The 16,438-nt window shown below is 36.6% G+C and overlaps 1 protein-coding gene across 2 annotated transcripts; it reads left to right on the plus strand.

The window, feature by feature from the left end:
• Nucleotides 1–18: 18 nt before the first annotated feature.
• Nucleotides 19–11,514, plus strand: LOC132172419 (uncharacterized). Of its 2 annotated transcripts, XM_059583917.1 has the most exons (20): nucleotides 19–254; nucleotides 372–679; nucleotides 774–891; nucleotides 1,182–1,264; nucleotides 1,706–1,929; nucleotides 2,027–2,159; nucleotides 3,079–3,161; nucleotides 3,931–4,140; nucleotides 4,582–4,941; nucleotides 5,340–5,511; nucleotides 6,066–6,257; nucleotides 6,379–6,588; nucleotides 6,669–6,761; nucleotides 7,627–7,841; nucleotides 8,241–8,789; nucleotides 8,874–8,954; nucleotides 9,075–9,160; nucleotides 9,780–10,529; nucleotides 10,710–10,863; nucleotides 10,958–11,514. In XM_059583917.1, the coding sequence occupies exons 1-20, from the start codon at nucleotides 137–139 to the stop codon at nucleotides 11,040–11,042; spliced, it is 4,224 nt and encodes a 1,407-aa protein (XP_059439900.1). In that variant the 5' UTR covers nucleotides 19–136; the 3' UTR covers nucleotides 11,043–11,514. The 2 variants fall into 2 exon arrangements, with proteins under 2 accessions (XP_059439900.1, XP_059439901.1); XM_059583918.1 differs by lacking the exon at nucleotides 19–254 and having other exon boundaries at nucleotides 590–679; nucleotides 1,182–1,247.
• Nucleotides 11,515–16,438: the final 4,924 nt, after the last annotated feature.

A 16,438-nucleotide genomic window follows, 5' to 3' on the forward strand; every position in this document is an offset into this window, starting at 1 on the left:
CCCACGCGACATGCCGTTAACCTAAACCCTTTTCTTTCTCAGTCTCACTGAGCTCAAAAACCTCAGCAGAGGCTTCAAACGCCCGCGCAGTAGCGGCAAAGCACAGTCGTTTTGCTGACTACAGAGCTTCAGAGTCATGGCGGAGCCTCCAACTCAATGGCGCTTACAGACCGGCCAATACCTTGGGGAAATCTCAGCCCTCTGTTTCCTCCACCTCCCCTCCCACCACTCTCCTCTCCCTTACCTCCTCGCCGGTACGCTCTCTACATTCTCAGAACCCTAATTCCTAACCTTCAAGATCACAAAGTTTTTGTTTTGTTTTTTCTTTTTTTAAAAAAAAAAAAATTGGTAAAATTTTGTTATTTGAACAGGTTCGGGTTCGCAAATCATGCTTTACGATTTGGACTCGGGCAAAGCGATTAGGTCCTTCCATGTCTTCCAAGGGATTCGCGTGCACGGTATTGCTTGTAGTGAATTCGTCCGATGGACGGAAGGAACTGTTTCCTCTAAGCTTGCTTTTCTACTCGCTGTGTTCGGTGAAAGGCGTGTCAAAGTGTTTAGCTTGGTGATTGAATTCGCTTTGGGGCCCAAAAATGGCTCCGTGGTTTGCGTGGATTTGGACCTGCTGCACTTTTTGCCCAAGTTTAATAATTGGGTTTTGGATGTTTGTTTTTTGAAGGTATAAAAATTTTATTTTTATGCTTAGATACTTTTGGGAACTCATGCTTGATTTTTCTTACTCTGTTCTTGCTTTTCTTTTGGATTGGTTGTAGGGCTTTTTAAATTCTTACAATGAGGGGTGGCATTGTCTTGCGATAGGGTGTAGTGACAACTCTGTTCATGTTTGGGATATGTCAAATTCTAGTGTGCTTCTTCAAGTTCAGTCTTCAGGTGGGTTTTAATAGGATTTTTGTGATATTTATTCTGTCTGATTCACTAATTTAATGAAATTTGTTCAAAGTGATGTTTGTTGCAAGCAAAAATCTGCCTCGCCCTCCTTGTTGGAATTCCAACTTTCGTATTTCTTGTATTGCTGAATTATATACTGGATTGCCTACTTGATAAGACTGGCTATAATAATTGCATCGGACCCCCTTTTTTGTCATATTTCTTTTCGTCGAGTAAATTTTTTTTTTTTTTTTTGTTCTGCTTTTCTCATTTAATCTTTCACCGAGATGTAGAGAGGTGCCTTCTTTATTCCATGCGGCTATGGGGTGACAATGTTGAGGCTCTCCGTATTGCATCTGGTACTATTTTTAATGAGGTGGCTAATCTCTCCTTATGATGAATTCCTCTCTATTTCAGTACTTTCTGTTACTGGATTCTAGTTTTTTAATGATTTCATAATTGTAGTTGAAGTTTTGGTTCCATTGAATAAGTTCACATACACACACATGGACATTATAGATGAGTCTCGGTTCATCTCAGTAATTAGGGGTAATGATATATAATGTACTTTCTCAGTAATTTGGTTCACCTGATTTTATCAAGGATTCTAATTTTTATAATATTATTCCAAGGAAGAACAAAAGGAAAGGGAAGGTCCTTGGCCTGATTATGTTCTACTTGGGACGACCTTGCTTATCTTCTGATTGCCACAAACGTTTTGTTTTTAGTATTAGTGTGTCATTTTTATGTAAAAGAGGTTTTTGGCCTTGATGTTTCTTTTATTCTGATCTCTATGATAAAAAATTGGGTATGCCAGATTCTCGTTTGGAAAGTGGCTCCTCAGTATGATGCTCCATCTTTGACAAATCCTGTGGAAGACCATATTGATCAGAGCAGTCCATTCTCCAACCATGTCTGGTTTGGTTGTCAGCAGTTTGAAGCTGTTCATTTATGTAAACTTGCTGGCCATGAAGGTTCAATCTTTCGCATAGCATGGTCCTCTGACGGATCCAAACTGTTGTCTGTCTCTGATGATCGTAGGTGAATTAGTTTCTTAAGTCCTACCGATCTAATCGTTTATAGTGTCCTTTTCTAGAGGAGTCATTCCATACAATAACTGGTTTCTTTATTTCTGCAGTGCTCGTGTCTGGACAGTTCATACTGAAAGGAATGGATCTGATGAGGATGGAGATTCTATTGGCCCTGACCTTGTTGGCCTTGTGCTGTTTGGTCACAATGCCAGAGTATGGGATTGCTGTATTAGTAATTCTGTAAGCTTCACAAAATCTTTCTGCACTTACTGCTTCTTCTTCTTTTTTAACAACTTAGGAGTAAAGAAAACAGATTATTGACTGCAGTTCAAATTTCTGGTGTTTGTTTGTTTGTTTTCTTTTGGTTTTAAGTGGGTTCTTGATCCTTTTTCTCAGAATGTAAATTATCTATATATGTGTGAAATTGTCCCCTTTTCTGTTTATCATGTTAACATCTGCATGTTGTCATAATGGAATTTATTTTCATCATCAGGGGCTTAGACTTGAGATGCATTGACAAATCAAAACTGGTAATCAGGGACAGATAGATTGCTTTTAGTGGTTCAGTTAAAGTTCAAAGCAACACAGCATATTTGTGAATGAGAACAGCTTCACCACTTCTTTATTGTTATTTCATAGTTTTTTTTTTTTTTTTTTTTTTTAAAAAAAAAAAACTTTTAAACTTGTTTAACTGGTTAGATCAACTAATTTTTCCTGACTATAATTATCTTCAAGTTTTTAAACAAATTACATTTGAAGAGCTTAACAGCAAGGATTTGAGTAACATTAAAAATATTATACTGGTTTTACTTTATACAGGTTATGTAATTAACTGAAAACACCTCTTGCCATTTGTAATTATTTCCTTTACAACTTTTTTGAGTCCTGGTTCTTGTGACTGAAATACCATAAGCGGTCATCTTTGGCTTATTTTTGCAATGTCTTATCTTCGTTATTCTGGGCAGGGATCAACTTTATCTCTGTACTATCACAGGGTGCCGGGGGTATTGATCCATCAGTGATCCCCACTCATTTTTCTTCTTTTCCTGAAGTGCTAAAATGCAATTTCTGACTTATATATGAAGTTCATTGTATTCTTGCTTTTTCATTAACATATGGACTGCTGGAATTTGATTCCACCTACCCTGAGTTCTTTCAGTTGATTGTCACTGTGGGTGAGGATTGTACATGTCGAATGTGGGGATTGGATGGTAAACAGGTTCAGATGATTAAGGAGCACACGTAAGTTGCTTATGGTTTTTTATTTTTTTTATTTTATTTTTAAAGCATTGAGGATAATTAGTCTCTTTTTTTTGATAAGTAAAAAATTGATGGAATAATAATAATTAGTCTCTTAGTTTTGATGTTCTAACCAATGAGCTTTATCTCATATGGTACTTCCTCCCTTTTGTAGCAAGGTGGAGGGTGAGGTCGTGGGTTCAAGTCCCAACTGGTGTGTGTGTGTGTAACTTACTAATAAAATTTTTTTGCTTGACATAAAAGTGAAATTATTTGTTCTAGGATCCTCTGAACTTGCTGATGACAGTCTTGATTCAAACCTTATAGTGGACCTTCATTTTCGAACTTCCAGATGTGATAATTCTTGATTGATTATTCCAGCTATAATGTTCTTTTTCCTAGTATAGTTTTAAATTCAACTTGCAAATGAAATAAGGACTAATCCATGTCTGATTTTAGAAAAAAATTGTTGCCTCCATTCTTTTTCCAATGGGTGAGAACAATAAAAAGTGCATCATGTGGGTCAAACATGGAGATGTAAAGTGAATTTTTGAGAAACAGGAGTGACACCCAACACCAATGTTGTGATTCCGTAGGATCTCCTTACAATTCTAGGTTGGCATGACTGTGTCAAAAATAGTACCCCTACTATCTTCACTCTAATATGTAACTGTCATAGAGCATATGAATCTGTATCTAACTAATCTACATTATTATATTAATTTGTGTTGAAATAATAAAATACTGTACCTCTCGTTTGGTTATTGTACAGAGGAAGGGGCATTTGGCGATGTTTGTATGATGCAAAATCTTCGCTTCTCATTACTGCTGGCTTTGATTCTGCAATTAAAGTGCATCAGCTGTATGGTTCTTTGTCTGAGGGCTTGGATGGACATGCTGAGGTAAAAGAGTTTATTGACAGAACAGAGATATTCACTGTTCACATCCCTAATTCATCAGAGCATAATGGACTCATGGACAGGTAGCACTGCTTGATATCCATATTTGCTTAGGATGCCTTAAATACTCTAAAAACTCCTAGAAGTTTTACTTAAGATGAGGGAGAATAATGTATTGGTCTAGAAACAACCTCGTATAAATTAATTGGAAATGTAATTTTGCACCAGAATACTACTTTTGTCATGCATCACCCATGGGCATTGGTGTGGGAAGGTTGCCTTAATTTGGTAGTAGTTCTTTCAGAAAAATGTGGATGTGTCATAACAGTGATGATGATGAACAGTCAACTTAAGACATCTTTATGTTGGACCTAACAAGTGGTGGTTCACAAAACTTCAGACACCCAACATACCATGCCTTAGTGTCTTTAATCTTCTTTATGTTTTCGTACCGTTATCTGTTTTTATCATTTTCTTCAGTGTCTAAACTTCTGGCATTGTTGCCCCTTTCTTATGTGTTGCAGCAAAAGTGAATATGTTCGCTGTTTACACTTCACATGTGAAGATACTCTTTATGTCGCCACAAACCGTGGTTATCTCTACCATACTAAATTATTGAATTCCAAGAATGTGAAATGGACTGAACTTGTCTGTGTCAGTAAAGAGGTTCCAATTGTTTGTATGGATGTTTTATCCATAAAAGCATCTGAGCTTTGTGGTGGTGTTGAGGACTGGATTGCTGTGGGAGATGGTAAAGGGTACATAACCATCGTCAGAGTTTTATGTGACACTTCTAGTGCTAAAGTGGGCCTCACATTTACTTGGTCAGCTGGAATCGAGAGACAGCTCTTAGGAACTTATTGGTGCAAGTCATTGGGATATAGGTAATGCATTCTTTCTATAATAATGATGTCTAGACTATCTGTTAGATTTTCTTTGCCTGAGCTGTGCAAGACCACATGCAAGATGATGAAATCTGGAACCACATAATAAGCTTAATGTTGAAATGATTGTTGGTTAGAAAATGATGTGGTTTAGTTTTTTGTTTCTTTTATTTTCTAAATCTTTCTCTAATGAGGCAAAAGAACATCATAAAGTAGTAGTACAATTTCTAAGTGGTTCATCTGGCCAAGCTTTCCATGTTGGACTGTCAAATGACATGTCTCAGGCCAGATTGCTCTGTGCTTAGTACCATGCTTATACTGTTATCAATTTAGAGGCATCTTAGTCTTCTTGCTTTATTGCATTAAAGATCATCAATCTCTGTTGTCTACTTGTTCAGGTACATCTTTACTGCTGATCCTAAAGGAATGTTGAAGCTGTGGGGTTTATTTGATCCTTCCCCATCAGTTTCTTGCAATTCTGCAAGGAGTTATAATGTGTGTCTAATAGGGGAGTTTGCATCATGTTTTGGAAATAGGATTCTGTGTCTGGATGCATCTTTTGAGAAAGAGGTATTTGTTTCACGTAATTTCTTGTCCTTTCTAATGTTGTTTGGATCAGGATGTTTGTTCCATGGTTCTATATTGACTTTTTTACTCAAATACTATGAATTAGTTGATATCCCATTCAAACTGGATTTACAACTTTTTACTAAGACAAAGTAGATATTTGTCTAGGTGACCAGTCAGATTTGGCATGATCTTGTCCTGGCTTAAATTGGAAAACATTTTAACACATAGTGGCCTGACTTTTGTTGGTCTGGTCCTGATTTCTCCAAGGTTTATTGCTAGCATACTGTTATCCATATTTTTCTAACCCCCCTCTCTCTCTCTCTCTCACACACACACGCACACCCCTACCTATTTGGAAAAATTAATACATCTTGAGTTGATAGAAGAATAGTAAATAGCTGTTTCTGAAATGAGCTGAAAAAATAGAGGGTTTCTCTAGTTTTTTCCAGATATAGTAATATGAACATCTCAAGCTAAAAGTAAATTCTGAATATTGATATTGTATCTCATCTATTGTCTTGATTCAAGTTGGTGCTCTTTTTTTTTTTTTGTAGGTTCTGGTGTGTGGGGACTTGCGTGGTAATTTGGTCCTATTCCCATTGTTGAAGGGCCTGTCGTTGAATACATCCGTTGCATCTGAAGTGAAGGTGTCTCCACTAAATTATTTTAAAGGAGTTCATGGGATATCGAGTGTGTCCAGTGTTTCCTTTGGTAGATTAAGTTCCGATCTGACTGAAATATGTTCGGTATGGCCAGACTTCAAGCTTTTAAGTATGTAAAATAAAAATTATTATGTGCGTGTTTGAGGACTTTATTTATTTGTTTGTTTGCTTATTTTGTTCTTTTGCTATTTTCTTTCTTTTTCAGACCGGAGGGGATGGGTGCATATGCTATGTGGAATATGACAGAGATCGAAAAAATTTGGAATTTATAGGGATGAAACAAGTGAAAGAATTGAGTTTGATTCAGTCTGTATCTGCTGAGAATGACTCTATTGACGATTTAGCAAGTGGCTGCTACGCAGCTGGCTTTGCATCAGTAGATTTTATAATATGGAATTTAATAACTGAGACAAAGGTACTCTCTGGTCTCACTGCAAAGTAATACAATTTTGCTTGGTTATTCTATTTGATGCCTGAGAGTGCATAATCGTGCAGGTTTTGCAAATACCATGTGGTGGATGGCGGCGTCCTCATTCTTATTATCTTGGTGATATACCAGATATGCAGAACTGCTTTGCGTATGTAAAGGTAGTCAGCCTGAATACTTCACTGAGAAATTTTTCTATAAACAAACCATAAGTGAAGGTGGCAGTCTTCTATATTGGCATGTTAAGCCTATGCAATTGGGACTATTTGCATTTAGAGAATCAATGCAAGTAAATAATCCTGACCAGTGGTCCTATATATTCGATATTTTATTCTCTTGGATCGTGAACATATATTTCCCAAACTACTATATAGTTAGGAGTCCAATGAGGTTGAATATGGAAGTGGGACGGGACCCACATATGTCGTGTTGGTTTAATCCTGTGTCCAGATCCTCAAGGAAGAGTGAAAAACTAGGTGGAATCCAACCAAGAAGAATTGAATTGATTTGGGGGTTGATTTGGTGCGTCAGTATGATTTCCTATCAACTTTGTCACGTTTTGAAAGCAAGAGTTGGGAATCTTCTTTAGCTCACATCCTTTTGTCTTGCCCCACTTCTAAAATAATAATTTGGGAAGGTGTAGCAACTGGTTGCTCTCTTTACTTTGACACCTAATTGAGACCAAAAGAACAGAGGAATATCGGAGCTCACTCAAATCAGCTTTGGGTAGTGAAACTTATTGAATGGTTGAGTCAGATATATCTTCTACTACAATTTAATATAGAGCTTTTAAATACTAGTTTGCTACTATCTATTGTCTTCTTGTATCTTCTTCCTTTTCTCTTCTCAAAAAAATTTGCCTGATGATTTTGCATGTATAGTTTGCAGTAAGCTTAATTTTTATGTATCAACGCCTGTACTGGAGACTAACATGTTAAATCATGAGCCTAGCCCCAATTTCATATCATTCCAATGTTAGACATGTCCGATGTTTCGTTTTTATGTATTTCCATTTTTTTTTTCCAGGATGAAACGATCTACATTTGTAGAAATTGGACACTGGCTGGTGAGAGGAAGATAATCCCCCGGAATTTGCATGTGCAATTCCATGGGAGAGAGATGCATTCCTTATGCTTTGTTTTAGAAAATTTGCAAGTCAGAGCTAATGGAAAGAATGATATCTTCTCTAGATCTAGTTGGATTGCAACTGGCTGTGAAGATGGAACTGTCAGGTTGACTAGGTATGACAATGTTCATTTCATGTTTAGAATATGACTCAACCATGGACGAGGAATCAATGCTGTTATTAAATAGCATTGAGCATGTTTCTGGTTGAGTATAGCTGGGACTGATGGGTCTACATGTTACATATGGAATATACAACACACCCCCCCCTAAAAAGGGAATAGGATTCTCTCAATTTCAAATGAAATAGAGAGTATTCTGTTAGTGTTTTTTTAGAGAGGTAAAATTGTCATTTTAATTTTTTTGGATAATTTTACCCCTCTAAAATAAACTTACTAGATACTCTCCAGATCATTTTCCCCTAAAAAGAATATTCAGAAGCCCCTCTCATTAACTTATTGCAAAACTTAGCAATTGATTTGGTCGATTGGCTAACCATGTTGATGTTTGCTTAGATATGCACCAGGTGTTGAGAATTGGTCTGCATCAAAATTGCTTGGGGAGCATGTTGGTGGATCAGCTGTAAGATCAATATGCCCTGTGTCAGAGATACACATAGTTGCATCAGAATCGACCGACATTCCTGATGGGAGGAACAGACAAATTGCTGATACTGAGAACAGAGAGAATCCATTTTTGCTGATTTCAGTTGGTGCAAAGCGGGTCTTGACTTCTTGGCTACTAAGAAATAGAGGGCTAGACAAGGAAGAAACACTTGCTGATCAGAAATATCATGAAACTGGAAATAGTAATAAGCTTTCATCAGGAGTGTCCTCATCAATGTCATTCCAGTGGCTTTCTACTGACATGCCGGCCAAGTATTCAAGTTCTCATAAATGTCCAGAAGACATTGAGAAAGTATTTGGTGCAACAGAAAATGTTTCTAGTACAGAAGTTGGTGCAAGATCACATTTTGCAGAAAAGGGGAAGATGGACATAAAATATGAAGATGACTGGAGATACCTGGCTGTCACGGCTTTTCTTGTTAAATGTGCTGGTTCCAGGTGAGAGGAGATTCTTACTATTTGTTTTTCTGAATTATTTTTTACTTTTGATTAAAAAAAAGATTTACTTTTTCTTCTTTTCAGGTTAACTGTCTGCTTTGTTGTTGTTGCTTGTTCAGATGCCACACTTGTACTACGGGCTTTAATTTTGCCCTGTCGTTTATGGTATTTATGAAAGCACCATATTGAACAAATTTTGTTTACTTAATGATTCTTTTTACCCCCTCGTGTCATTTCTCTCTTCAAGTCCTACCTGTCATGTTTTTTTCTTTCACCTTATTGCAGGTTTGATGTTGCTTTGTTGGTTCCTCTATCATCACCAGTTTTGGCATTGCAGCATGTCATTGTTCCATTATGCCTTCCTTCTGAAGGTTAGTCAGTTATTGGACTCTGTATTTGGTTCTAAAATTTAGCAGAAATCCTGTGGAAATCGTCTGTCAAACTTTCTGATAAAAATACATTATGAAAGTGTCTGATTTCCTCAACACCACCTCCCACCTCGTCTCATTAGATAAGCATAATATTCTTCTTTTGTTAACCTTTTCTTTTCACGGTTATGATGAACTTAATGAAAAGAAGTACTAATCAACCATTGTAATGATGAGTTTTGGAGTGAATGTAAACCATGTTCTCTTTGAGATAAGGGGACTCGAGATATGTATTCTAAAACCTTTCATTTATAAAGAACTATAAAACAATAAACAACACACTCCTTTTACCATTATAGTTGTCAAGTCAATGTTTTCAGTAATTACAGTACTTGTTTACAATTTCTGTTACCAGTTTGAATGTGGATGATTCCTGTGACTGTAGGATCTAGGATCTAGGTGGTCAGTCTCTCAGTAACTTGAATTTTAATTGCAATGCTAAATCCTTTATACAAGTATGTAGTCAGAGATTTTGTCCATGCTTTAGAGAATATTTTAAATAGATGCCCTGAATTTCAGCATCCTGGTGCTTCCACTAATGCCCGGACTCGTTGATTCACAGAGAACATTCAGAAAGGAAGTGTGTATATTGTGATCAGTGGAGCTACTGATGGTAGTATTGCCTTCTGGGATCTGACTGGAGCTGTTGAAGCTTTTATGCGGCGGCTTTCAACTCTTCAGGTAGAAAACTTCATTGATAGTCAGAGACGGCCACGCACAGGTAGGGGAAGTCAGGGAGGGCGATGGTGGAGATCATTAAGCAGTAGTCTATCTAAGAGAAGCCCAGGCAGTGGTTCAGTCACCGCAAAAGCTGGAGATGGAACAAATCACAATATGCTGAACCATGTTACAAATGGAACAGAATTGTTAATAAATGATTCTGAAAGTAGTGCCACCGCTTGTTCAAATGCTATAAGCACTGCTTCCGTCAAGTCAGAAGTGAATATAGATGAGTACTCATCCGAGATATGTGAAATAAGGCCTTTACATGTTCTAAATAATGTACATCAATCTGGTGTCAATTGTCTTCATGTTTCCGATATAAGAGATTGTCAAAGTCCTCCCTGTGGTTTTCTGTTCAACATAATAAGTGGGGGTGATGATCAAGCACTTTACTATCTTAGATTTGAAATCTCTCCAATAGCAAGAGTCCTGGATAATGAGTTTATGACACCAGACATCAGAAGTTCAGTTAGTGGCCTTGAAAGGATAAGGAACCTTGTTACTCATGGAGAAAACAAGAATGAGAATTTTAGTATCGAGTTCTTATATCATGAGAAAATTGCATCAGCTCACAGCTCTGCCATAAAAGGTAAACCAATGATTTCTTGAACTTGAATTTCCAATTCTGTTGTAGGTTCCTCTGTTCGAAGTGGGCTAAGTGTTGAATGTATTGTTTGAAAAATATGAACCTTTTGTAACTTCTGGGCATGTCTAATGTTGAGGAATGCTCACTACTAAAATATCAAAATTGGGTTTGATTTTCATGAAGGTGTTTGGACGGATGGCTCTTGGGTGTTCTCTACGGGTCTTGATCAGCGTGTTAGATGCTGGCTTCTCGGAAAACATGGTAAACTAACTGAGCATGCGTATCTAGTCATTAGTGTGCCAGAGCCAGAAGCGTTGGATGCTAGAGTCTCTGGCAGGTGAGTCCCTTTAGGGAATCATTTGACATGCTGCAATTATGATTCTGATAAATTTACTTTTTCATTCACATCTTGTTTTTCATTTCTTATCCAGAAACCATTATCAGATTGCTGTAGCTGGAAGAGGGATGCAAATCGTTGAGTTCACTGGAATCTGTGATATGAACAGTGGAGAATGAATGGTTTTTTTTGGTGATTTTGTTTACTGGTTTAGATGAAAGCTTTTGCCAGGAGAGCTGATCTTTTCAGCATTACCTTGTTACAGCAAATGGTCATTACTCATGGCTGACAGAATGACAATCTAGAGTGAGAAGGGTCTTCAACAACCATCTTGGCTAAACTAAATTTCTTCTAGGTTCACTTTTAAACAAAATTTTTCTTGATTACAAGTGAACACTCCCCCAGCTAGGAAGCAACAAGGCCTCACCTCCTAGCAATCACCACCTCAAATTATGTATTGGTTATCAATTTTGGGATACTAGATTGGCTTGTGCAAATCTAAGCCACACATCTTGATATATGTTTCTCTGTAAGAGTACTTTGTATCACAAATTTGGATGATTAGAGCCTAATACATTGATTAAAATATTTGTACGAGCTTATGGCTAAAAAAATGCACTGAGCATGAATCACGCTTGGAGTTCCAAGATAGTCAAGACCTCCCTCACTACAGTAGGGCACTGGCTTTGAATCAACAACACTTGAAGACAATTGAATTTTATAATAGCCATCACCCATGTTCACAATGGGTTTTGTATTCTCCATCTTCTTAACCAAATCCATGTAGACTAGTAAACCTTTAGGGTTTCTTAGTAGGTTAAAATATCTCTGATTGAGTTTGGCAAACTGTCCTCAAGATATTCTACAATGTGGGACCAGCGGCTGCAACTCTTAATTTTTTTAATTTTTTGTTTTTTTGTAAGCAAGATGGAGATTGCAGACCCACAAATCCAAATGGCTGTAGATGGATTAGCACACCATAATTAAAAATTAAAAACCCTCGTATAATGGCAACAAACACAAGAAGACGTCTATACACTCATCATCAGGCTGTGTTTTGTGGTCTAAAATCATAACTACACTAATTAAATGCATGGGTTCATATTTTTCAAAGTCAAAGAAATACAGTCTTCATTTTAAATCATAGAACCCCGACAAATAAAAAAAAATAGATAAATAAATAGACCATGGAAAGAACGTACAACAAAACAAAACAATTACTTTCTTTTCCTATGACCAAATAATTTATAGACCTTAGAAACTCCCAACCCCTATCTAATATCAAATACATAAAACCAAAGTCCCAAAGTTCAGTACATCAACCTTGGACAAATTAAGCAACCACTGCAACAATGAAAACAACCTCACACCTAAACTAAAAACATATTCTTTCTCCTACCAACCTCATCAATTGATGTGAGAAAGCTTTCGAGCTTCTCTCTATTCAATCAAAGTGTTCAGACAGCTCAGAACCACATTCTTAAACCGTTCAAACAACAGTCCGATGAAGTAGAATTCACGTGCTCTCTCATGTAAAACTATTAATTAGACAATATAATTGCAGAAATTCTTATCCTCACCAACCTTTTTGCGTTAGATTTAGAGATAGAGTTATCTGACAAGCCATCCAACCAACCACACATGGCGGCTACGTGCCGGCCCCCCAAACCTTTGCATGATGACACGTTAGCCTTTTCATTTCTTTGTGTTTGTGGGAACCGTACGGCACCTAAAGCAAACAAATCCCAACTGCCCCCACTTTCTCTTCCATGCTATCTTCACCTAGTGCCTAGTTGCTGACCCAAAACCCAATTAGCCTGTTTGCTTGCTTGGCTGCTGCTTCTTCTTAACCCTATTTATTTGGTCGTGCTAATCAATTGAAATTAGCATCCTCAAGTTTGGGTATTGTTCTTCTAATATGAAAGAAAAGGATACATTAATTCCTGTTCAATGTTGTTTTTTTTTTTTTTTTTTTGGTTTTGTTGTTGAATGTTGTATACATACAAAAAAATATAAAAGAAAAGGATACATTAATTCCTGTTCATTTGGTTGGTGAACGAACACCAGAGTTTAAAGTTCAACGCAAAAGAAAGAATTACAACATCTAATTTTGACTTGTAAAAATGACCTTTCAAAAAAGGCTAAAGATTCGTAGTTGTTGATGAGGTGGACATATCAAACCCCACCTCTAAACGTCCACGTCATTAAACTAACACATTGATGATTATCATCATGCATGCGTAACTCCGTTAATCTTCGGGGTTTGAACCGGAACTATAAATTGAACTAGATTCATGATCATTCTTCTTCTTGGGACAACTCCGTATTAATTACTGCTATAGACAATTAAATATTAAAGTGGAATAAAGGGAGAAATTTGTGGATTGAGATGCCTCCAATTATTCAAAATTGGAGATTTTAATTTACCAAATTATGGCCCTTCATTTTAAATAGGGTTAAATACCTAATACTCCATCGGGTTTAGGAACTTTATTTTTACTCCCTTGGGCCTTGGGGTTTCATTTTTATCACAGGATCCCCCTGGGGTTTTGATAAAGGACCAACTTAGTCCATCCGTTAGTTGACCGTTAAGACTGACACGTGGACCAATCAGATATTGACACGTGGCACCTATTTAATTTTTTTTTTTTTACAAACTAAAAAAAAAAAAAAAAAGAGTGGAAAAAAATTGGGGGTGGCCTTGGGCTCCAAGGGGGTGGCTGAAACCACCCCCGATTTTTTTCTTTTTTCTTTTTTCTTTTTTTTTTTTAAAAAAAATTTAAATAGGTGACAAGTGTTAACATCTGATTGATCCACTTGTCAGTCTTAACGGTCAACTAACGGATGGACTAAATTGGTCTTTTATCAAAACCCCAAGGGGGTCCTGTGATAAAAATGAAACCCCAGAGGAGTAAAAATAAAGATCATAAACCCCAGGGGAGTATTAGGTATTTAACCATTTTAAATATAATGGTCTACAAAATCATTTAAACCTGAGCAAAACAAAAGTCAGCTTAAAATCAAAATTTAATGTCTCAGACTCTCAGTTATACAAAATGAGCTAGCATTTTATAGACAATTAGATTTAAAATAAAGGACCACAATTTGTAACATGAGATTCTCTAATTTTGAGTAATTTGAGAGAATCTCAATCCGAAATTTAGACAATAATTTTTACGAATAGTTTAATGTTAAAGTCCACCATTAAGAAATGAGCGCCCCTACTATTAGGTCCTGGTGTAAACAAGGCCTTTTACAGCATCCAATCAACATGTGACACCTTATCCATTTAAGAAAAATGCAAAACATTAAAGTGAGAGCAAAAGCACCAAATCAAAATGAGAAAAGCACAACAAAGAAGAATTGGTGTGGCTTGCCGGATGGGTTGGGTCTCCCGGTGGCCGGCCGTGACCCGATTGTGGATGCCTCAAAACCTGTTTCTAATGCTTCAAAACCTATTTTCAATGCCTCAAAACTCATTTTTAGATTCAAAACTAAAACCTAAAGATGAAAGGTTAACGTTTTAGAAATTTTATCACTTTAAAGGCCGGAGAAAATGACTCACAGCGCTGGGCAGAGGTGGTCTGGCCAAACCCACGCCGCAAGTTTGGTCAAACCCACGACAGACCCTCGGCGTGGGTCTGACCAGGTTCACGTACCAACTCTTCAACTTCTTTTTTTTTTTTTTTTTTTTTTCAAAGCAAATTTAGTGTCTTTGGACTTGGGTTATTTTGGTGCACTTTCTATGTTTTTTCTTAGGTGTTAGTTGTTGATTGGGGGCTGTAAACATGGAGTTTTAAGGCACATCCTGATTTAAGTTAAGTTCTTAAGAAAGAGCCTAAAAGTCAGAAGCGGATCCTCTCCAAACCAAAGAGTATCCAATTCATGGTTGTGATTACTTCTCAGGAATTTTAGGACTATAAATGAGACATGTGTTCAACTAATAAAAAAAATCTATTATTTAAAATTCAAAAAATAAATAAATAACAAATTAATAATAATAATAATAATAAAAAAAAAAAGGGGGTGGCCATCTTGGCCATAAGGGTGCCCGGCCATCCTCATTTTAGCTAGGGGTAGCTTGAGTCACTCCCAATGGCCAGCCATGAGTGGTCGAACCACCCCCATAGGTCATGGGGGTGGTTCGGCCACCCCCAACTTGTAAAAGGAGTAGCCGAACCACCCTCCAAGAGCCTTGGGGGTGAGCCACCCTCAAGGGCCAAATGACAAAAAAAAAAAAAAAAAATTATAGTGTTTGCCTTTGGGTGTGGTTTGGGCCATTGGGGGTGACTTCAGCCACCCTAAACCGGCCCTTGGTGGTGGCCGAACCACCCCAAAGACAAACCCTATAATTTTATTTATTTATTTATTTATTATTATTATTATTATTATTTTTCATTTGGCTCTTGGGGGGTGGTTCGGCCACCCCCAGAAAAGCCACCCCATGGCTAAGATGGGGTAGCCAGTCACCTCATTATTTTTTTATTATTTTGTTTATAATCTTAAATAATATATTTTTTTAATTTTTTTATTAGTGAGACACGTATCTCAATTGTGGCCTTAAGAAGAAATCCTAATCATGAACTGAATACTCTTCAATCCATTTTGAACCGGAAAAGATTCGGATCCCCAAAAGTTTACATTTTGCTCGCATTTCTTATAAATTTCTTTACAATTCGTGAAATATGTATTTATGAACAAAAAAATGTGATATGCCAATATGATACAAATAAAGTGATAATCAATCACTATAATATGGAAATATATTCATTATTTTTTAAAATTTTAATGAAAACAAAATTTGTTAAAGGCGCGCTTAGCTCAACATTCTTAACAAACAAACCGACATCAATAATAAGACCAAGAATGACACGTACAACTAAAATTAATTTACCCTTGGAGACATCTAAGTCTCTCTCACCGAAATACAAGTCTTACTTGCTACTAAAAGTAATCATTTGTGTTTCTAAGGAATAACTCAATTGATTGCAAACCACGTTTTATTGAATTTGGGTCACTAAATTAAATCTCTCTCCCCCTTTAAGGCTTCTAACGTCAAACATAGCTAGACTCTACATAACCTAACAAGAAGAATACTTATCTTGAATGAATGGTTTTGGTCACTCAAAATGACACAACCTACTGTGGTATATGATAAATTTAAGAGAAAAATATATTTTACTCCTTGAACTATTTATATATTTGCACTTTGACCTTTAATATTTAAAAAGTGACATTTGACCCTTCATAAACTTTCAAATTGTTGCAATTCGACCATTCTAACTTTTTTTTTTTCTCAAAATGCCCCCGTCGTAAGTTAAAAAAAATATATAAATAAAAAAAATAAAAATTTTAAAATTAAGGGGTGTCCAGTCTGAGGTGGCCGAAGCCACCCCTTAATTTTTAATTTTTTTTTTTTTAAAAAAAAATAATTTTTTTTTTTTTCACTTGGGATAGGGGCATTTTGGGAAAAAAAAATCAGAATGGTCGAATTACAACAATTTGGAAGTTTGGGAGGGTCAAGTGTTACTTTTTAAATATTGGAGGTCAAAGTGCAAATGAGTGAATAGTTAAG

Source organism: Corylus avellana, chromosome ca2, assembly GCF_901000735.1.
Source record: "Corylus avellana chromosome ca2, CavTom2PMs-1.0".
NCBI lineage: Eukaryota > Viridiplantae > Streptophyta > Magnoliopsida > Fagales > Betulaceae > Corylus > Corylus avellana.

Excerpts from the sequence above, each read along its gene's own strand:
- LOC132172419 (XM_059583917.1), top strand. The coding sequence starts at position 137 with ATGGCGGAGCCTCCAACTCAATGGCGCTTACAGACCGGCCAATACCTT. Across the intron at positions 255-371 it reads TCTCCCTTACCTCCTCGCCG|GTTCGGGTTCGCAAATCATG; the intron begins GTACGCTCTCTA and ends TTATTTGAACAG. Across the intron at positions 3,162-3,930 it reads CAGATGATTAAGGAGCACAC|AGGAAGGGGCATTTGGCGAT; the intron begins GTAAGTTGCTTA and ends GTTATTGTACAG.